Source organism: Schistocerca serialis, chromosome 4 (genome assembly GCF_023864345.2).
Source record: "Schistocerca serialis cubense isolate TAMUIC-IGC-003099 chromosome 4, iqSchSeri2.2, whole genome shotgun sequence".
Taxonomy (NCBI): Eukaryota; Metazoa; Arthropoda; class Insecta; order Orthoptera; family Acrididae; genus Schistocerca; species Schistocerca serialis.
Genome location: NC_064641.1, coordinates 384,085,626 through 384,109,374, shown reverse-complemented (window position 1 = coordinate 384,109,374; position 23,749 = coordinate 384,085,626). Strand labels below are relative to the sequence as shown.

At 39.4% G+C, this 23,749-nt stretch overlaps 1 protein-coding gene across 7 annotated transcripts in view; it reads left to right on the top strand.

Annotated features, from left to right (window-relative positions):
• The window catches only part of LOC126474878 (transmembrane protein 237-like), a 73,096-nt gene that overhangs the window by 23,004 nt on the left and 26,343 nt on the right, over positions 1-23,749 (top strand). For 3 of the 7 annotated variants that reach the window (XR_007586592.1, XM_050102362.1, XM_050102363.1), the window contains exon 5: positions 1,228-1,419. Coding sequence is in view for 6 of the 7 variants with exons in the window: in XM_050102362.1 (XP_049958319.1) it covers positions 1,228-1,401 (174 nt within the window). In the remaining variant the exon portion in view is untranslated. Of the gene's footprint in view, positions 1-1,227; positions 1,421-1,517; positions 1,721-1,790; positions 2,098-6,553; positions 13,166-23,749 lie in introns of those variants that run through there. The other 4 variants (XM_050102364.1, XM_050102366.1, XM_050102365.1 and 1 more) reach the window with 4 other exon arrangements.

Genomic DNA, 23,749 nt, shown 5'->3' with positions numbered 1-23,749 from the left:
TTATTTTCTAAAATTGATTTTGAGTTACATTAAATAAAAGTATCTCCCTCCAAGAAATGAATTTTCTATCATTTGCCCAACACTGAAATACAATCTGTTGTTGTGACAATATATGACTTCTACAATATCATGGTGAGCTTCATTAACTTATCATCAAACAAATACATTGTCTGTGAATCTGTTGTAAACCTAATTATGCAGCACAGAAATTCCTGAATCCTGGAAAATGCTCTGTGCAGCTTTGGACAAACAGAATAACTACTTATTCAGAATACCAGATGTGCCATACATTTTAGATTTTAGCAGCACTGCAAGGCCGTTCTCCACCATTGACTTATCCTTTTTCATACCTGCTCATGCTGATATTTCACTGTAGAATGTAGTACTAGTGGTTTCGGGCTATGTGGATGGGATTCTCTCTCTCTCTCTCTCTCTCTCTCTCTCTCTCTCTCTCTCTGGCTCTGTGTGTGTGTGTGTGTGTGTGTGTGTGTGTGTGTGTGTGTGTGTGTGTGTGTGTGTTTTGGGTGGGGTAGGGGGGCACACTGGCACAAAAAATATCTTTTCCAGTTCCCAGTTACTGCTGAGTATGTCTATTGTATGGACAGTGTGAGCGTTTACCCTTACTCATTTTATCCTAGCATGGGATAACACAGTGATAAGAAAACCACTGAAATTCTGTTATTCAGGTGATATATTCTTAAATGATTATAGCACTATTTTAACATAATAATAGGTAACACCTATGATTGTATTACTTGTCTCTCAAGAAATATTAGAAATAAATTTGCTCATCAGTTTGTTAAGCAAACTTACTGTAAACATGTTCTTGGATGATTTCTTAAATATTTGAGTTGGGACATTGTAAAAGAATGGAGATCTGACTTAGACCATGTCACTGACATTAAGATCATTTAACAAGCTGAGGAGAATAGCATGTAAAGGAACATCTGTATTCTTGTTAGAGGAGAGATTTGGAATGTCCTAATGTAAACTCATTATTCTCACAATGTATAGCACCAATAAATGATACACACTATTTGTCATGGCTGCACAATGCTTCTGTGTCACTTGCTCTTATGAGACTAAAACCAAATTGCTTGGAAAATATTTGGTAAGGTGCACAAGGTATTCACAGAGTGCAAAGACGTTTATAGCATTTGTTATTTCTGTAGAAATTGGAAATAATTTCAGTGAGTATTCACTCTGTTTCCTTGTCCACACTATCAGGACATGAAGGCAAGTCTTTCCCTGTGGCGGAATTTGCACTTTGGGAGGTGCATTGGTGCAGTTAGTAGTTGGATCATTGTGTCACTCTACCCTGACCATGGATTACTTCACTCACGTTTAATCAGCACCATAAAACTGCAGTTCAGGCCTGCAGTTGATATTACGTCATCTTAACATCACCATGTACAGAGTGTAAGTACTATCACTAAATGCTATTATGTGTACAATAAATTTTGCAAGCAAAGGAACAAAGTATTGTATTTTGTAAGATTATTTAAAATCATTTGCAGGTCTTTGAATGAAGTGGCTTTGTATAAGAATGCTGGTTTGTATATGGTACAATAACTTGAAGTGAAATCTTATTGTATTACGATTAGTAAAATTTTATTAGGTCAGGATTTATGCAATTTTCCATTGTTTTCTGAAGCAGTGAAGGAAATACAAGTTTACCCCATTTCTATAATTGGTCCTAAAACAGATGTGCAAAATTGCAGTGATATTTCACTGGTATCAACTTTTTGTAGAATTATGGAGCATTTCATGCTTCTGTATGATGATTTCAGTGATTAACAAACTCTGCAGTGAGAATCAATAATGACTTTCTAAGCAACAATCATTACAAACTAAATTTACTATGTTGATACAAGAGGTCGGAATGGCTGAAGACAGTGGACCAACTGATGCCCATCACTTGCATTCCAGAAGGCTTTCAGCACTGTTTTGAACTGTCACGAAACATACAAAATACATCCTTCAGAAGATTGTACTAAGAATGTGATTGGATTGAAAGACTTCCTACCAAACAGAATGTACTTGTGACAGACAATTACTCTTCAAAATATTTATAAATGCCCTTTCAGATAATTTCAGTAGATCTCTTAAGCAGTTTGTACAAAATGATGTCATTTATTTGAAAGGTTATGTAATTGGAAATGTTTAAATAAATAGTTCCAACCATTGACCACAGTGAGTTGGTGGCAGTGTGGCTTTCTACTCTCTGGCACCCCCTCATTGTAGGACTGTTCCCATTTTTTACTTCTGAGTTGCTATCAATATTCGCAGATATAGTATAACCTCATAAGAGGAAGGCAGTTGCAGTATTGAAGTCAAAGCGAATTCCTCCATAAAAGTTACTTACACTAACCTCATCCAATTCTTGAGTATTGATTCTTGAGTACTGTTTCTCACTCTGGGGTCATTATACGTTGGTTTAATAGAGTCAGTACCAAAGGTTCAAATTAGGGTTTGCAATTCGTCCACGATTTGTTTGATCAGAGTGAGAATGCCATAGAAATTTTCAAGAGAAGTTAACTGCAGATGCTAACGGAAAGGCTTTTTGCATAATGGAAAACTTATTCTTAACATTCAGGTAGCTGTGTTTCCAAGATAAGTCAACAAATATCCAGAAATGGGCATCCCATATAATGAACATGACTGTAAAATCAGCTGCTCTTCCTTTGTATTATTTGAATTTAGGTCAGCTTGAATTAAAATCAGACACGCTACAGCAGAAAGTTTTGTGCTTGTTGTGGCTATCAGGTGAGCAGTCAGTTGGCCATCACTACCAACCAGTATGACATAGGTCTATATCTTTCATTGCAGTTCATGTTGAAACCAATTTATGAATTTGGTGGCATCTGTCCTTCCCTTAACAATAAGTTTCTTCTTGTAAATATATTGCCTTTTCAAAGTTATGTAAACCCAGAAAATTCATTGTGATGTCCTGTCATTGTCAATTTGTTGTACTGATCAAATATGATGTGTGGTTTATGTTACTAACTTTCCTGTCTTACCAACACAGGCTAATTCACATTATCATGAGTCTCACTTGGCAGAGAATTTTTCCTGCATTTGCTCTTATAATAAGTTTTATAAGATGAAATTCCTCTAAGTTAGGTGATGGTATGAAATGACATTTGGTGCTCATTTGTTGCTGCTTACATGTATGTAGAAGGCTTTCCCCACTTTGGTCCCTCAGAAAGAATAGTTTTTGCATACCACATTTTACTGTATGGCATGTGGCTCATACATTTGATAGAAGTCTCACAGGTAAGTGGCTTTCTATGTAGCACATGCATTTGGATGGTTAGATGTTGGAGAATTGCTTTTCTTGCTGTGTTAAAAGTTTTTGTCGTACTCCAGATTATACCTTATCTCTACTAAATGACTTGGTGAGCAGATCACCGTGTAGTTTTATCATATACATGGCTATTGATTTTTTAAATTCTTCAACCTTGATTCATTTTGTAACCCGGGCCTTACCAAAGAACCATTGCCATCTACGGCTCAAGAATAATGTCAGTATTCTTATTTAGTAATGTGGTAATTCATTGTTCTTTTTACACAGTACAAATAGACTGTATTGTAATCCAGATGAAGGCCACCAGGAGGAATGTAAACACAGAAAAAAGTGCATTGAGAACAAAGACAAATGTCTCATGCTTAACATTGTGTTGTGATCACCCATCCACAATAATTTTATTTTGAAATATTGAATTATTAAACTAAATTGAGGATTGTTGAAGGAGAATGCAACCACCATGGAGTTTAATGAGATCCAGCATTAAACTGAATTATCTTTTTTAGCTATTTGTAATATATTGATATCAGTATGTGACAAAATAAAAGATAGATCATTAAAGAGCAGAAAATAGTCCATAAATTTAGGCAAAGCACGTAAAACAATAATTTTGTTTGAAATGTTGAGATTAACAGTTATTAATGTTTCTTATAGCATACATAATCAAAAACTGATATGAATGAGAATTTATTCAAAGAACACTGATGTGAAGCAGCTTCCTGTGATGATATGCTGAATGTGTCACTTGGAAACAAACATGCTCAGTTAGGGTTATCTTCACATATAGTACAGGGCTTTCCATTCGTTTGACTCCTGCCCTCCTAGACAAAATATTCATGAAGCAGGCATGGTGTACTTGTGCATTATCTTACTGAAAGACCAATCAGTCATCGAAATGTTGACTGTAGAACTCGATAATAGATCAGGTGATCCTGTCCTGGAACATTACAACTCTGAAATCATACTCGATAGAGCTAAGAGGCTTCTGACATCTGTACATGCTACTTGCGTGAAACATCACCTGACCCTTCTGTCTACTGGACCTTTGGGAATGCATGCCTGGGACATGGGTTGGTGCCCCTGTATTCTTATGTGATAGTCATAAGGACAAATCCCACCTCTGTCACTGAGGAGAACTGATGTTATTGGTCCAGGTTACTTTTCAAGTGTTGCCCTGCCCATCTCCTTCATGCAGCATGGTTTTGGTAGGTTTATACTATTGTTTTTGTTGGGTCCTTAAAGCCAAATTGATCATGTGGAGATGGTTGTGTACTGTCTGGATCAACACAGTACCCTCAGTTGCCCCCAAAAAGGCAGTTCACAGTTCTGTTGTGTTCTTCTTGTGGAACGTACTACCTGTTTGTAGCTAGTGGTCATCAGTTAGTGTCACTGACAGAGGGTGACCAGTATGAGGCAGCTCTTAAATGTTTTGTGTATCAAAATAGCAGATCAGTGTTAAAAGAGATGTAACTATGTTGTACACTAATTCAGCAGGAAACTTCCCACGCTGACAATCCTCCTTGCTGTGAAGTAACAATGCACACATGGTAAAAGCTTGAAGTGACCCTTCAAGGCATGTTGCGAGACAGAACAGTGTACACAAGTTGTTTTGTCCTGTGCACAATTAGACACAGTGCACTCTGCTCAACTGCACTGAGAATCTAGGTTTATTTTTACCTTCATTACAAACACAGCTGTATATAGTGATTTTACGTATACAAAAGAAAATTGGAGAAGAGGTTTTCAGTCAACAAACATGGCCATACATAGCAGTTTCCTGTGTTCAGAAGAATACTGAAAAAGCTTAATTAAAAAAACACGAGCTGTGCCAACCATGAAAATGGAGCAAAACTTTTTTGAGAAGTTAATTATTATTTTCAGGATTGAGATAAGGCTAATCCCAAACACTTCTATACAAGGTCATATATCCAGTTCACCAGTGGATGAAGACAAAATATTGAAAATATTCATGTAATGGAAAAGGAAAGTACTGGGGAAAGTATTGGTAGTACACCATTAAAAGTTAACGTAATGTTACTTAACTGATATTACAGTATTTCTGTGCCTTTGGATATCTTGACTGAAATTTTGTCCTTTTGCGAACTTACTTTTAGTACAGAAAAAAGCCATCCTACAGGTGAAGAATGGTGTGAGTACATGTCAGATATTGGGTGTTGTGATATTCGCTATTTTTGGCTTAATTAAAACAGCAAATTCAGCCAGAAGGCAAATACTTGTTTATAAAGAATGATTAATATATAATAAGGCGTCGCATGGCGACGGTGGAATTTTCTAGATAATGTAATTCGTCGTCTTTGGGCGGCAATATAAACAGAAAAGTACGGATGGATATGCGATCCTTCACTATTTTGTTCGCTGGAGAACAAATGAAGCCTTGAGCGCTAAAAAGACTTGTACTGTTTTTCTGAAGTAAGACGGACGCAGATTTGTGGCAGTCTGATCTAATTTTTACTAAATAAATAAAAACGTGTTCCGTCTAAGTTTTGAGTGAAGTGTAGGAAGAAGAACTGTTGTAACTTACCGTGACGAAGCACGAGCGACTCAAAGAAGACAATGGCTATATAAAAGAGCGCTAAATGGACATGATACGGACATAAAAATCTACCGTCATTGTTGTATTAAGCTTAAGGTACGATATATGTTTTAGTTATAATAAATATTTGTTCTGGGAATACTGAATCATTTAGCAGTGCTCATTTCTATAATCTCCTCAGTATTATTTTCATTTTAATTATGCATTTTGCTAATATTACAGACTCCAAGATCAGCAGTCCAATGTGCGTGTTACATTGATAAAAAGAAAACTGTTTTATCGTCTTCTTGCATCAGCTTTAATATTGAATTTCTCTTTTGTGTGATGTTACAGTTGTTTTTGCACCCTTAAGAACTTTCTGGTCCCTTAGGAAATTTTCTTTGTCATAACAATAACTTCACTACCGGGTATGATCGTATCTACGATCATGAAGTAATTAGAAAGACGATAACGCAACATCTTAATCAATAGCACGCTAGTTGTGACTGCCTCAAGCCACGCGAAACCGCAAGTAAAAACTATTCACATCTCATAATGCAATATTTTATGACAATGGTCAATCCATGATTCTTACGCCAATTGTGATTGATAAAACAGTTAGTTAAATCTCAATTTCCAACTTTCCATTGAATAGCAACATCACTTCTATTTTGTAACATCACAGTGTGTCTAACGTTACTGGAACTTTCTAGGTGGAGATTGGAACACAGCATGCCAACAGAGCATGCAAGTGCAGCTTATCGCCATCTTTCAGACTTGAGAAGACTCAAAACTTTGTAGTGCAGTGACTACAGGCAAGTGGTGGTGATATGGACTTGGAGCAACAGTGTGGCAGGATGTTGGCATGGGTTCCTCCAGGAGAACTAAACAACAAAAAGACCATAGGATTGTTCAACTGCCTCTAACAAACAGGCAGACTACAGCAGCTGAAATCAGGGCAGAGGTTACAGACATTGTCACCATATTATCTCAGGAACAGGTAACGGAAGCTGGGTTGAGGCCTTGAGAGTTGTCATGTGTCATTTACTACTGGCACCATACTACTTATAAGGTGCAGAACCAGAGTCGACTGGCATGTTTAGGGGAATTCTGTGCTTTAATGACTCTTGCTTGTGTTTGTAGCAGTCAGATTGATGGGGAGTTACTGCAGATGACCTGATGAAAGACCACAGAAAGCAGCATTTCTTGAGGCCCAAACCTCAACTCATGGAATAATGGTGTGGGGAGATATTAAATGTGACAGCAGAATTTGATTTAGTAATTGTTAAAGTGAGACTGAATGGTAAACCCTGTCATCATACCCTTCACGACTGGGATACCAAGTGGCATATTCCAGTAGAATAACAAAAGACCCTACACTGCATTTCACATCACAGACACTTTGAAGAATGTACGAATCTTGGTTGGCCTGCCCAGTCTACTGATTTGTCACCCTTACAGCATGTGTGGGATGTGATGGAAAGGTGTATACATTCATACCAGCCTCCAGCCAGCAATCTTAATGAACTTACCCATCATAGCGTTTCAGGTATGGCAAGAAATTCTCAGAGATGCCATTTGGAGGCAATTTGCTTTCAGCCACAACAAATACAAGAGGAAAAGTGTATCATGCCCATGAGGGTCACACATCGTACTGATCATAATGATGGACATCGGTTCCACATGGAATGAAAATTTCATCATTTACTACACATTACGTGATGAACATCTCCACAAAGTTGGATAAACATCAGACTAGTGCTTCATGGTGTAACACTTTCCACATCTGTCTGTGTGTTAGCAAATTGACAATTTGTTGTAGTATATCAAATGGCTTGAAAATTAAATAATCATGGAATGCTACAATAGAGGAGGGAAAGGAGGCAGTATATGGTTGCACAAGAATAAATAAGAGAGAAAAAGGGCATGTGAGATACTGTGATGGTGGCTAGCACCCTCTTCCACTATCATAAGAGGAAAAGGTGTACTTTAAAAAGTCCTGGTGAAAAATTACTATCATAATTAGATAGTAATTTGGAAAACAAATAATGGACTAGAAAGAATATCCAGACGCTAGTATGGATAGAGGTCATATGGTAGTGGTGACACATAACATACTGAAATTCAGAAGAATAAAGTAGAAGTATTTCAGATGCCTGGACCATCTATCAGTGATCTCCATGCTAAGTAAAAATGTTAGATGTATTCCAGTGGAAAGTTTATTTTTAACATTTTTGTCCATTCTGTGTATTACGACACTTTTGACAAACTCCGCTGTGTTCTGAGGAGACAAACTGTCACTGTAGGAATCTAGAAAGGCAAGCAAAAGATTAGTTTACACAAGTGCTTTTTAAATAAATATAATTTACTCAACTCGTGCAAAAGATGGCAGACTTGGCAGCCATAGACAGAGGCCCGAATGGGCGAGCCCATAAGTGCACTGAATGTTTGCCGGTAGAGCTATCGACAACTCAGTGTAAAGTTCAGCACCAATTAGAGACATGGAAGCATTCATGACTCGAAGATTGGTGCCCAGGTGCCCACTGCATATAACACTATCCTAGCAGTCTTCATTGGGTGGTGCCGGCAGCCTGGCGGGTCTTCGTTAGTGACGATGTTCAAAGCGCAGCTCGTGGCACCTGCAGGACTCTTCGAGGCACTGGCTCCAACACTACTGATAAGCCTCGATACTACAAATGGCTGTGACTTTGAATGTGATTTTTCATGGTGATTTGGAGGTTAAAGTGAGTTTTTAATGGAAACCTCTGTTATTAAGATTTGAAAAGATTGACTCATTTTGTGTATAAAATGATGCATTCTGAACAAAGAAAACAAGTTCTTGTAGACCATGCTCAGTTTGAAAGGCAGTGAAAATACATGGGGTGCCAGCATTATATAGTAACTTAGTTTATGTACATTATAGTCTGGTTTACTTACTAAATTTGAATCGTATGAAGTAACTATTAATTACCACTACATGATTATATTGCGGTAGATCATTACACAGTCTGTTAGGGTGCCCTCGTACACTGCCACTGGCAGAGTGGATGAGAAGATGGTCATGTGGGGACACAGCGCTTGACTCTTGCAAAGCATGTGATGGGAGAAGGATGTCACTATGACTGCATGCTGGAACACTGTTCTTGTTTCATTGCTAATTTGAATGATCAGCTTGTCAAAACTGCTACTCTGTTTTGCTTTATTAGGTTGAATCACATAGCTACAATAACTGACCAGCCTCCAAATGGAATCATAGACATGATTACAATGTTAAGAGAGTTCCAGGGTGTTTACAGCCCCATGGCCATGCTTTATGCTGGATGTTTTTGCAACAGACGACACACTAACTCAAGAGGTTCCCACATCAGTGGTGTTATCAGGTGAAACCACATTTACAAATACTGGTGAAGTAAACGGGCACAACTGTCATAACTTGTCAGATGCCCATCTACACTGGTACAGAACTGTTGACCACCAACAACATTGATGCCCCAAAAGTTAGTATGGAATTGTCAATGGCTATCTGATCGATCCCTACTTTTTTAATGGTACTGTTAATCAATATAATTTTTTAGTGATCATTTTCCTGGCATACTTCAAGATGTTGACTTAGAGATGAGACAAAGAATATGAGTGCAATTGGATGATGCTGCACCACATTACTCACAGTGGATTGGACGTGGCGGTCTCATTCCGTGTCTGCTTGTTCACCCGATCTAACTTCCCCTTCCCTGATTTTTACCTTTGGGAATAGTTGAAAAATATTTATTATGAGCAGCAACACATTGACAAGAGAAAACATGATGGAATTTATCTGGAGAGCTTTTGTAGCCATTCCATGAGATGTCCTGCTTTGTGAGATATTTCTTAAGGAGGATTAATTTGTGCATTGAAACAAATGGTGGTCACTTTGAGCATATACTCAATGGTTAATTTCCACGTACAAAGTGAAAGGTATGAGAACTCTTTAAATCGATCTCTCCAAAGAAAGAGAGTTGAGAGGACACTCAGTGACTTGTAAATCAATAATCTACATTTTATTTACGTTTGTTCTGTCTTGCAAATGTCAAAATAACATTTATACGTTATGATGTATTTATTTTTGTCAGTACACATGATAATTAAAACTTAAAATGTAAACCTCTCTACGCTCTTTCCAAATCCAACATCATAAATAGGGGTGTCCGTGAAACAAAGCTCAACCTTTGATAATTACCTTAAGATCATAATTATTGGTAATGATACATGACCCATTATGCCCCTTCCAGTTTGCATCTAAGTTTGTATTTTACTGTATCTCTCTTCTATTCCAAGTTAATTCCTACTGAAGATAAAAACATATTTGCTTATATGTTCTTCATTGAATCCTGCCATTATGTTGAATAATGTATCATTTTTTATGTAAAATGTATTGCTCTTTTCAAATCTTAAATATTAGGACTGCCATTTTAAAAAAATCACTTTAACTTCCAAATCGCCTTAAAAATCACATTCAGGGTCACAGCCATGCATGACCCTCATTGCCACCTGCAACTTTTATCTAATCATTTCTCTGTACCAAATTTCTATCCGAAGTCATTTCCTATTAAAGTATTTGAAAAATTATGCGCAAAAAACTAATGGGCTTCATAAAACGTTTACTGAATTTATCCCAACATGGGTTTAGAAACAATAAATCTGCAGAGGCAACAGTGTGTGAGTGCATTAATATGATGCCATATCTTTTACAGACAGAACAACCCACAACATGTATATTTTTAGACCTGTCAAATGTTTGTGGCACTATGGATCACAAAATATTGCTGGAAAAAATGGAACAGTATGATAACATTGTCAAATGAAGGGATTACATACTTTCAAAGCAGTTGCATACAGAAAGTCAGCAAGAAGTACACTAACAGCCAACTCAGTTCAGTAACTGAAATCTTATCTAGTATTAAAACTGTTACACAAGGTGTGCCACAGTATTTGGATCTAGATTATTCCTCCTGTGTAATGACTTGAGCCTGAGCACACAAAACCATATTATTTGCAAAGGACACATCTGTTCTCCTCAAAGGAGACACAGAGACTGTTCAAAAAGGTGTGAACTTGGCTACTGAACAACTCAGCAACTGGGCTACAAACCATAGATTAACCATCAACACTAAAAAGACTATTTCCATGAACAAGTTGCAAATCCCTCTCAGCCCCCTGTGACAGTAAATAACCAAACAATAGTTACTAATGCTGTGTTCAAATTCCTGGGTCTGTGGGTACAAGGTATCTTGAAATGGAATAAACATACTGAAAAGGTAAATGCCAGAATAAGTACTGAATGCTATGCTATGCACCAAGTGCTGAAATCGTGATAGCTAGGAAACGGTAACAAGTGCATACTCTGCATACATACAGGCCCACCTAAAATGTAGTGTGATATCCTGAGGAAATTCTAAAACTGCCCTGAGCACTTTCAGAATCCAGAAGAGAGCCATGAGGATCATTAATGGACACAAGTCTAAAAATATACCAATGATTACACAAGGAATAAAGGTATCATGTGGGACAAAAAGGAAACTTTATCTACTATCTAGGAACAGCTGTGGTGACAGCATTGTAATGCATTCCAAAGAATACTGCAGAGTATTGAAGTAAGTAATCCAGAAATCTAAGCAACTTTATTATGAGAAAAAGATAACTACAACAGGCGACAAAATAAAAAACTATGTAGGATATAGTGAAGACAGAGACAGGTGGGGCCAGAATGGAACAGATAGCTCTAAAAATAAATGAGACATTGGTAACAAGTGCATGTAGTGTGGCAAACTTCTTAAAAAAAAAGTTCTTTGTTTCTGTTACTGATAGTTTGGGGTAACCAGTCCCTACAAATAACTTCAGTAAAATGGAAATGACACTAACTTCTCCCATCATAAAATTCTAAAAATCAAAGTATTTTAGTGGCTATGATAACATGTCAATGAAGTTAATCAAAGAGTGTTTATGCGAATTGAGTTCTACTTTAAGTTATTTGTGTAACCAACCTATCAGTGGAACATTTGCAGACTACCTAAAATATGCTGAAGTTAAGCCTCTTTACAAGAAGAGGGGCAAAGAGATACCATCAGACTATTGAGCTATTTCACTTCTGCCAGCTTTTTCAAAAATATTTGAAAAGATATGTTGAAGTGTCTTCTTAACCATCTGATTGCAAATAATATAATGTCCAAGTCACAGTTCGGGTTCAGTAAGGGTTCTGATATAGAGATGGCTATGTGCATGTACAGTGAGAAACTATTTAATTCATTAGATAACAAATTAAAGGCTACTGGGATTTTCTGTGGTGTGTCAAAAGCCTTTGACTTTGTGAATCACAACATTCTCTTAAGTAAATTAGAGTTATTCCTAACTAACATGAAACAAAGGGTGTCGTCGTGAAATACATATGGTGTAAGCAATCAGTCTTCATCTGATTGGAAACTAATTACATGTGTTGCTCCTCAAGGTTCCATTTCAGTTCATGGCTTTTGCTTGTGTACGTTAATGACCTCTCATCTGTTACATTGCCAAGTTTGTTCGCAGATGATACAAGCATTGCAAAAAATAGCAAGTGAAGTACAGATTTAGAAATGGCCGTTATAAAATTTTCACTGATGTTATTAAATGGTTTAAAGCTAATTCACTGTCATTGAACTTTGAAAAGGCCCACTACATGCAGTTCAGAACCTGTGAAAATTTCCTTCCAGCATGTATATAACATATGAAGACATGCAGATAGAAGAGGTTGACAGCATTAAATTTCTGCGACTTCAACTTGATAATAAAGTCAATTGGGAAGAACATACCACAAAATTGCTGAAGTGTCTAAACAAGTCTGTATTTGCAATGTAATTGATGTCAGATGTAGGAGATATAAAGATAAAAAAAATCTTGCATACCTTGCTTACTTTGATTCAATTATGACATATAGGATCATATTTTGGGGGAACTCATCAAACTGAGCAAAAGTTTTTTGAGTGCAAATGTGTGTAATAGGACTCATTTGTGGTGTATATTCAAAAACATCACTTTTAGCCTGTTCGAGGAACTGGGTATTCTAACCACTGCTTCTCAATATATTTATTCCTTAATGAAATTTGTTGCAAATAATGTGTGTCTACTTCCAACCAGTGGCTAAGCGCATAGTATCAACACTAGGATTAACAACAAACTACATAAATACCTAAATCAATTACCTTGGTCCAAAAAGGGGTCCATTATTCAGGGACACATTTTTTCAATAAATTGTCGGCAACCATTAAAAACTTTGTTTCAGATAAAGCACATTTTAGACATCATTTGAAAGACTTTTTGGTAGGTAACTCCTTCTACTCTATAAATGAAAGTCTTAATAGGGACTGTTAGATCAGATTAAGTAAAAATGTCTGTTAGATTTCAGTTTTGTTAGTACTTGGCCACAAACGTCAAGATTAGTTATTTTGTATATGTTAAATTAATTAAAAGTACATGTTATTGTTGTTGTGTCGGTAGCTGGGCCGACACCGTGAAGTTGAGATGGCTGAAAAGGCAAGCTAGACTAACGCAGACGGGCGTGAAGTACTGGAACAGGATACGTAATTAATGTTAGGAAGAAAAGTACGGAGCAGGTTTAATACTTAACTTTACTCAATCATGGTGGTACATCGATCTTGACGATACACAGGAGACTTTAAGTACAATCACTGTATGGCTAATGGCGCCTTGCTAGTTCGTAGCCATTAACTTAGCTGATGGCTATTCTGTCTCTCGGCTAATGAGAGAGAAAGGCTTCGTACATCTGGTCGGTAGCTAGGTTCTCGTACAACTGGGGCGAGTGCTCTCTCGTATCACGAGACCTGCCTTGGTGGTGGCGCTAGGTCTGCGATTACACAGTGGCGACACGCGGGTCCGACATGTACTAAATGGACCGCGGCCGATTTAAGCTACCACCTAGCAAGTGTGGTGTCTGGCGGTGACACCACAGTTGTTGTTGTCTTCAGTCCTGAGACTGGTTTGATGCAGCTCTCCATGCTACTCTATCCTGTGCAAGCTTCTTCATCTCCCAGTACCTACTGCAACCTACATCCTTCTGAATCTGCTTAGTGTATTCATCTCTTGGTCTCCCTCTACGATTTTTACCCTCCACGCTGCCCTCCAATGCTAAATTTGTGATCCCTTGATGCCTCAAAACATGTCCTACCAAACGATCCCTTCTTCTAGTCAAGTTGTGTCACAAACTTCTCTTCTCGCCAATCCTATTCAATACCTCCTCATTAGTTACGTGATCTACCCACCTTATCTTCAGCATTCTTCTGTAGCACCATATTTCGAAAGCTTCTATTCTCTTCTTTTCCATGAATTTTAATACCGACACCGAATTTTTCTTTTGTTTCCTTTACTGCTCGCTCAATATACGGATTGAATAACATCGGGGAGAGGCTACAACCCTGTCTCACTCCCTTCCCAACCACTGCTTCCCTTTCATACCCCTTGACTCTTATAACTGCCATCTGGTTTCTGTACAAATTGTAAATAGCCTTTCGCTCCCTGTATTTTACCCCTGCCACTTTCAGAATTTGAAAGAAAGTATTCCAGTTAACATTGTCAAAAGCTTTCTCTAAGTCTACAAATGCTAAAACGTAGGTTTGCCTTTTCTTAATCTAGCTTCTAAGATAAGTCGTAAGGTTAGTATTGCCTCACGTGTTCTAACATTTCTACGGAATCAAAACTGATCTTCCCCGAGGTCCGTTTCTACCAGTTTTTCCATTCGTCTGTAAAGAATTCGCGTTAGTATTTTGCAGCTGTGACTTATTAAACTGATAGTTCGGTAATTTTCACATCTGTCAACACCTGCTTTCTTTGGGATTGGAATTATTATATTCTTCTTGAAGTCTGAGGGTATTTCGCCTGTCTCATACATCTTGCTCACCAGATGGTAGAGTTTTGTCATGACTGGCTCTCCCAAGGCCATCAGTAGTAGTAGTAGTAGTAGTAGTAGTAGTAGTAGTAAAAGTACATAAATGTGTTTTATTATGACAGTGTATTAATTCTGTAAGTAATAGCAGTTCCAGTTTACTGTAATATATTCATATATTTTGACAAGTTTCCTGACAAATAACCAGGGAAGTGATTATTATATTCAAATGTTTTATGCTTTCCTTTCTGACGTGTTCCACACCCATCAGAATCATCTCATTTTCGGAACTGTGGAACAAAAACTGAATTTCATCTAATCTAAAGTAAACCTAGATATGCCTGCAAACTCGTCTTGAGGAAGTTGGAGGTCCTAACACTGCCATGTCTATACATTCTTGAGACAGTACAATTTTTAAGGAACCACCATCCTGACTCAAGAAATCTAGTGAAATACACAAACACAACACCAGAATAAAGTCAAAGTTGCAGGTGTTATGTTCAGGCCCTCAACTTTGTTAAAAGGAAGCATTCCATGTGAGCCTCCAGCTGTCCAACAAGCTTCCCGTATGTATACGGTCTGTTAAAGGGAACATTCAACTTAATAAAGCCGTGAAGTCCTAATAGCTGTGTCAATGCTTTTATTCTGTAGAGGAATACCCAAACAATTAATATTGCTGGTCATGTGTAAGTTCAAAACATGAACTATTCAGTGAAACTAACTTAGTCAGTTTGTTGCAATGCAATAATCTACCCATAATATATCAAAAATGTTAACAAATTTTGCTCAACATCTGTATCACATTGTGTGCTATCAGATGACATGGATTAAATAAAGAAATAAACAAGTATTTTACTTTTATAATTTGGAAGTCTAGATGTGGTTCTGCGACTGTACAAACCTATGTATCAATCAGGTCAAAAGGTGACAGCAGACAACTGGTTTACTAATTTTGGATTGATAGAAGAATTAGGGAGGAAAATAATTTGTCTTTTGTTGGGACAATGAAGGAAAAAAGCATGAGATTCCTCTGGAGTTTGTTACCAGTAAAGGAAGGCTGTCCACAGTTCACTTTTTGGCTTCAGTTCACTTTTTGGCTTCAAGAAAGGCTGTACTCTAGTTTCCTATGTTCCTAAAAAAGGGAAGTGTGAAACTGTGGCATCAAGTTTGTTTGCAGATAATTCAATAGATGCTGACACTAGAGACGGAAGCCATCCATTGTAACATTTCGTAATAGCTCCAAAGGTGAAGTCGACACTACAGTAAGTTGGACGCTTCATACAATGTTGGCCCATAGTTACAAACTGTTTTGTCACATTAATGTGACCAACTGTCAAAAGCCTGAATAACAACCTTTTGCAGTGCAGACTGCTGCAAGGCATGCAGGAAGTCAATGAGGTTCTGGAAGTATCGACAGGAATGAGGAGCCTTGCTGTGGCCAGCTCCTATAGGTTTCTTGGTTGAGGATCTACGCACATACACTGAGAGCTGTATGACATGTTGCATTATCCTGCAATACTATCATGCTGATGGAAAAACGAACTGCATGTATGGGTGTACATGCTCCTCAAGGACAGATGCATATTCTTGTTGGTCAATTGTGCCTTCCAGAATTAAGAGACTGTCACCCAGGGACACGAAAACTCCCTCCTTTGGCCTGGAGCCTTCTGCAGTGGCCTACCCAGTATTTTAGGTAAAACTGTTAAATCTGTACTGTAAGTGACGGAAAACAGCAGGGAGGCCACTGTGGAGTATTGCGTCAGCCATGCTACGTCAACATGTAAGGCACAATAACAGATGTGCAAGTGAGATGCAAAGCGAGGGTAGCTGAGCACAGTGGTGAACTGCCCTGCACAGTGAGTCATTGCCACTGCACTTGAGCGAGTCTCTTTGTTATGGGCAACATAACTAGACACAGAGTTGGAGAGAAACAGGCGGGCAGTAATGGAGTATAAATGAGGCTGAATTTGAGGACAGGATGTCATTCAATTCAGGGACTTGGTTATTGCTGGGTAGCTGCACCACGACGCCGGAGCACCACTGGACCATGAGATGGCTGGGCAGCTCCAGCAGCAGCCTCCATTTCAAGACCAGGCCGCACCTGCCACCACACTGGGTCCTCCTTGGGACTGGGTGCCACAGTACTGCTGGCCTGTTGCTGCTGACGCTGAAGTTCAGGGTGTCAGAATACCAGCTACCGTCTGTTACCTGTCCAAAGGGGTAGGGGTTGAGACCCGTGCATAGCCGTCTCTGCCACTGTGGATTGAAGAACAGTGGAGTCGCCACTTGGCACGTTACTCCACCGGGAAGTGCCGCTGTTAAAACTGGCCATCTTGCCTTTGCTGCGGGGCTGGAGTCCTGACGCAGCATTGCTGGGTGCCATCCTAGCAGCCAACACCAGCAGCACTGTCCAGAGCTCATGAGGAGAAGTGTGCCTGCCTCACATAGAACTGAAGATATAATAAAGTTATATATTGTTAAATTGTTCACAGCATTTCCACTGGCTCTCACCACCTATGGCATCACCACAAATGCACCACCCGTACACAGGTGACACTATAGAGTGGTTCAGGGGGACTGATGTCGCAGCAATTAACAGTGGAGGGTGTGCCACCCCTGCAGCACATAGTTTGAGCCACAGCCCACAGTGGCTTCATTGGGGCGAGTGAGACTGTTTTGTTCTTGTGTGGTGATAATCATGGGGTTGAATTTTGAGGATGTGATTTGATGCATGTTCCATTTATGAGACCAGAAGAACCTGTGGATCTGTCACAGTTTAGGAGTAATGGTAAAGATGAGTGATTAGTTCCTGTATGTTGCATTCAGTGTAATTTACTTGGGCATTCAACGCCTTGTGCTGAAACAGTAGCAGAACTAGTTCACTTGTAACAATTTTGGGCATGTGGCTAGACAGTATAGTGTGTCCAAATGGCTCATGATTAGAGAGAAGCAGTAACTTGGGAGAATACTCTAGGACTAACTGTTTTGTGCGTATTGTTTTTTGTTGTGTAATTTCTATCTTGGATAACGGGATGAGGTGGTCCGGTTGAGAGCGGACAATGTGGTTATGTTTCATGAACTAGCAGGAAAGAATTGTGAGATAGAAGTGTTGAGGTCGCAATCTCGAGGAGTGGATCCGACTGTGGTGAATCTTGTTTCTCCTTTCTATGATAGAGTGTCTGAGGATATGTTGGCATTTAGTGGAGATTTTAAAATCATCAGATGACATAGGGGTTTGGTTAGATAAACAGTTGTCGCCGATCACAAGGTTATATTTGCCAAGAGAAGCATAATAGTGCACAGTTTTCTTCACAAATAATTAGGGATGGTATCCAGGAGACATAACGAGGCAGTAGAAGACTTTTCAGCTAGAATTAGGAAAACGAGCATTAGGAAAATGAACATTAACACATATGAGCTCTCATGAAACAAGATAGTGCTGCAAGAGGCAGAGCAACGAGCACTCGATGCCTTTTGAAGTGGTTTGACACCGGAAATGTCTAGGAGAGTGCACATAGGGCCACCTAAGGCTCTTCATGAAGGGGTTAGGTTGTTGTTGTTGTGGTCTTCAGTCCTGAGACTGGTTTGATGCAGCTCTCCATGCTACTCTATCCTGTGCAAGCTTTTTCATCTCCCAGTACCTACTGCAGCCTACATCCTTCTGAATCTGCTTAGTGTATTCTTCTCTTGGTCTCCCTCTACGATTTTTACCCTCCACGCTGCCCTCCAATACTAAATTGGTGATCCCTTGGTTAACTTTGGAAAATGAAGAAATTGATAGGTTGACAGGGTAAGAGAGTGGAAACAGGTATTTACATTGAATTTAAGTATTCTAATTGTAATCGAACGGGATCTGTAAAAAGACCATGTTACCAATAACGGAATCCACAGCACAACTGGAGTAACAGGGTCGCCAACAATTTGGTATAAATGGCAGTAGAGGTGGTTTTGGTCAACGGCAACGTTATAGGGATAGTGGTAAGTGTAGTCCAGGGATTAGGAAGGGTCCGTTAAACTTAAAAGGGCCATCAACAGGAGTTCCCAGTAGGAATAAGTTTAGTAAGAACAAACACTGTGGCAGAATGTGCCATAGTGGTATTGGGGATAGAAGAATGTATAAAGTATTGTTGGACACAGGAGCATGAGTGTCAGTAGCCTTGAGAGAATTAGTGGATAGGAGGCAGTGGAACCCACCATGATAAGATTTATGTGGGGTCAGTAGTGGTGAATTTTTCAGTTTGAGCAATGTTTAGGTACCTATAAGATTTATCTGCATAAACAAATGAGATATATTAATTTATACAGGCAGCAGTTGAATGCGCTAAAGGTATATTAATTCACATTACTGCACATGTAATCTGAGAGGGCAGTGGAAAAATTGAAAATGATATACCCTCAGATTTTTTACCACCACCTATCTTGATTTAATGCTTGTAACATAGCTTTCTGTTCTCATCTAGTCCACCTCCGTAGCGTAGCGGTAGCGTTTCCGCCTACCACGCAGTGGGTCCAGGTTTGATTCCTGGCAGGGGACTGGTTATTGTGTGTCCTTCATCATTATTTTCATCATCGTTGACACGCAAGTCGGCGAAGTGGCGTCAACTAAGAGAGACTTGCAATACGGTGGCTGAACTCCCCCACATGGAGCCTTCCGGCCGACAATGCCGTACGATCATTTCCCTTTTTTATTCCTGCCATGGTGTACAGACTTATATCATTCTACATGTGTCTAACAGGGCAACATCAACCATTGCAGCAAATCTTCAGATGCACGAGAATAATCTTCAAGAAGACAACCACCTTATCGTCATTGACATTGGTGTACTATGAAAGAGAAGAGGTAATTATCATTAATAGGAACAAAACCTTAAAGACTAAATATTTCTATTTCATGTTGCAGAAGATAGAAAGCAGTACCTGTTGTCATGTCTGGCATGGTGCTTGTGTAAAAGGAAAAAAAAATTACCAATTGACAAGCACTGTTTATTATGATATTATCGACGTACCTTTCTCCCTCGCCAAATTAATTGCATTTTTATACAACAACCAAGTTTAAGCAGTGTGTGGAAGTGATGTCTCATGTAAGCGAGGGGTACAGCATGATCCCAGGGTCAGATTTTCTGCAGCAGTATTCTGCCATAATTGACCTTCAACAAGGTTTAGTGGAACTGATTGGGAAGACAATGTGACTTGGGTAACCTGTTGTCAGTGTAAACCTGCTGTGAGGAGTGTCTAGTATACAAGACGGTCTAGTTAAACCACAAGCAATAGCATTAAGGCTTGATCCACATGGCGTCTGGCCGTCCTAATTTAGGTTTTCCATGATTTCCCTAAATCGCTCCAGGCAAATGCCGGGATGGTTCCTTTGAAAGGGCACGGCCGACTTCCTTCCCTGTCCTTCCCTAATCCTATGAGACCGATGACCTCGCAGTCTGGTCTCCTCCTCCACAACAACCAACCTTGATTCACATGATTTAGTGTCGAAAGGCACTAGATCACAATGAGTGAACAGGGAACCAAACTTACCAGTAAGTGTGATATGTGTTGTAGAGCTGTTGGATGATAGTCAAGTATTAGATACAGAGTGTTGTTTGGTGAAACATAGTATTGTATGCTTAGAGGGAAGGTGATACCCATGAGTGTGGGTAATTTTGGTGCTGAAGATGTAAAGTTGTTGGTGGGAGGGGGGGGGGGGGGGGGAAGAGCATTATTAGCTACACTAGAGATTCTTGATGAAGAAGGTTGCCACACAGGAGGTATGAGCTATAAGGGGGCACAGGTGCTGCTAGGACTGCATTTAATGAGAAGTTGAAGCATTTGAAATGAGCAGAAAGAGCACAGTTAGATGACCTATTACTAGAATTCCAGAATCTGTTTTTTCCGAGAGGGCCATTGCCTGCCTCGCCAGTAACACAACACAGGATTCCAACAGGAAATGAAGCACTGGTATACCAAAGACCATATGGAATACCATAGTTGTTGCAACCAGTTTCAGGAGAATTCATAGATCAACAAATAGATGACATTAGTTACAGTGGCACCTGAAGATAGACCAAAAACAGCTTTCTCACCAAATGGGGGACACTGCCAATATAGGAGGATGCCTTTTGGGTTGAAAAATGCGCCGATGACATTCCAGTGATTGCTAGATGGAGTACTGAGAGGATTGAAACCTTGCCGTTGTTTAGTATCTCATAATGACATAATCATCCATTCAAGGGGTATGTAGGAACATAGACAACATCTAAAAGAAGTATTTAGCAGATTATGGGTAGCACGTGTCACACTCAATGCTGAAAAATGTTACTTTGTGCTGGAGGAATTTAACTATTTATTTAGCCGGATCATAAGTAAGGATGGGGTAATGATTGATCAGAGTTTGGTGCGAGCAGTGCAAGATTTTCCAGTACCACGAATTACCAGGGAGTTAAATCTTTCTTCTGTCTCATGAATTATCATAGAAAGTTCATGACTGCAAGACCGCTTAGCAATTGTTGAAGAAAGGAGTTAATTTTGTGTGATCGGAGGAATATTAGGGAGAATTTGATCAAATTAAAGATGATGTTGACATCCAGTCCAGTTTTGGTGTTTCCAGACTTTCAGAAAAAAAATTATATTATCATGTGATGCTTAAAACTATGCCCTTGGCTGTGTTTTGAACCAGGTCAATAGTCAAGAACATACTGTTGCGTTTGCATCAAGACAATTGAAGGCTGCAGGTGATAACAGACCATGCAACTTTAAAGTGGTTACTAGGCTTGAAGGAACCATCTAGTAGATTAAAAAATGAGATGGGCATTGAAACTCGGTGAATTTGAGTGTGAAGTAATCCACAGGCCAGGAAGGAAACACGGTAGTGTGGATGGGCTAAGCAGAAAGACAACTGTAATACAAGCACTGGGTAATGATCATGCGGAATGGCGAGCAGCACAGAACACTGACAAGATACGTAGGCAGTATAGAAACAGCAGGAAAGTGGTATGCATGATGGATTATTCTGCAGAGAAACAAAATTAGGGGCACGAGTGGTGGTGCCGGCCAAGTTAAAATTGGAAGCATTACGTGAGTGAGATGCGTGACCACATTTTGTCAGGCCATGCTGGTTGCAGGGCGACGAATAGAAGGTTGGCAGAACAGTGTTGGTGGAAAGGAAGAAAGAATTATGTGGATCAATACATCAAGAATTTGGTGGATTGTGCACTGAGGGCCACTTTTAGTTGGAAGCAGGTATTGTTGCAAAGATTGACAGAAACAACAGAAACTTTTGATTTCATTGGGGTGGATTTGTGAGGACCATTCAGCTGAACACCAGTGGTTAATGGTTTTGTGCTGACCACAGTAGATTATTTTTCTCATTATGTCAAGATGGTGCCTATGCTGGACCAACAGGCAATCACAGCCACACAGCCATTAGTTCACAGATGGATATTGAAGTTCAGAGTGCCACAGATGATAACAGAACAGGGGACAAACTTCACGTAGGCATGATGAAGGAATTGTGTTGGTCGCTGAGAGTGAAGAAGTTGAGGACTAGTCCACTGCATCCACAGGCTAATGGAAAGACAGAGTGAGTTCATAGAACAATTGGGATACATACCCAGCTTTTGTCGTAAACGCATATAACTCTAAAGTACATTCTAGCTCTGGGTTATCACCATTCAAGGTAGTGTATGGCAAAAAGATACCATCATCTTTTGACATGATTGACGAGAAAACTGGCAGAAATTTTGCAAGAAAAGTAAAGAAGCTATGGAACAGGGTGCAAAGAGCAAATACGATGGCTTGGAGAAACAGGAAGGGACATTGAGGTGTGGGGATGTTACCACAGTATAAGGTGCACCAATGGGTGATGATGTCGAGTCCATATATGCCGAACAGAAAGACAAAGAAGTTTTCAACACAGTACCAGGGCATGTATCAAGTAAACTACATCAACGGTGGATGTGAAGCTGCAGGTGTATTGATTTTGTGCAGTTTATTTATATGTATAGTGTAGGATGTAATGTTAATAATAGTAGGGATAGACAATTATATTTATTTGTGGTAATCTTAGCAGTAGAACAATACAATGATCTCTTTTCAGAGACAGCAGGCTTCTTGGGGGAGAGGAGGTGATATGGATACCTGTCCTCAAGTTGCTAGGTGAAGGAAGAGAAGAAAGCTAGTTTTGCCAGTACTGTACCTCTTCACCGGGGACTGTGTAACGTTGTTTTCCAGACTGCCAGGTGTGGTATTTTCTAGACATAAATGGTATTTAAGTTTAGTATTTAATGCATAGGAGTTATGAAATCAAACCAGGAGGCTGGAAGAAGTAATTTAGGGGTGCAAGAATTGGCGATTAGTTGTGGGAAGTAGAGACAGGTCTAAAAGGAACACCGGTATTTGCTCGGGGCATATGCGCAATTAAAGTAACAGATGCAAGAGGTGATTGAAGTAGTTCTGCATGAGCTTTGGAGAGTAAAACAGGGATGGATAGATGCTGGCAGTAGAATATTGAAGACAGTCTTTGGGACAATAGATGCAAGTGATGTGAGCAAATTGAATGAAATGAAATGGCAGAAGCCACAAGAGAGTTAGCAGAAGCAAATAAGGTGAGTGTAAAGTGGCATTCCACACAAATTATGAACTTGGAGAGTGGTGTTCTGAAAAACATATGCATGCTCTGCCAGCTGACTAAGGAAGTAGTGAATTATGCCAGGACCTCGGCTAGTACCCTGAACCAGAATTTGTAGACAGTGAAAGGATGTGTGCAGGTATTAGATGCGAGGTAAACTTTGACAAGGTTATTGCAGTCGCTAGGTGACAGCAAATGGTATGCAATGGTCAAGCTAACAGATTTGCAGGAGGCAGTACATCAGGCGCTTCTGAAGGGGTTGAGGAAGGTGAAAGGAGAGTTATTATCAGAATTACAACTTGTAGTGGAACCGAGTAGTCAGAACTTACCATTGTATTAACATAGCGCACCAGTGGGTGTAGTAACAGATAGTGTGCGATTGTACCT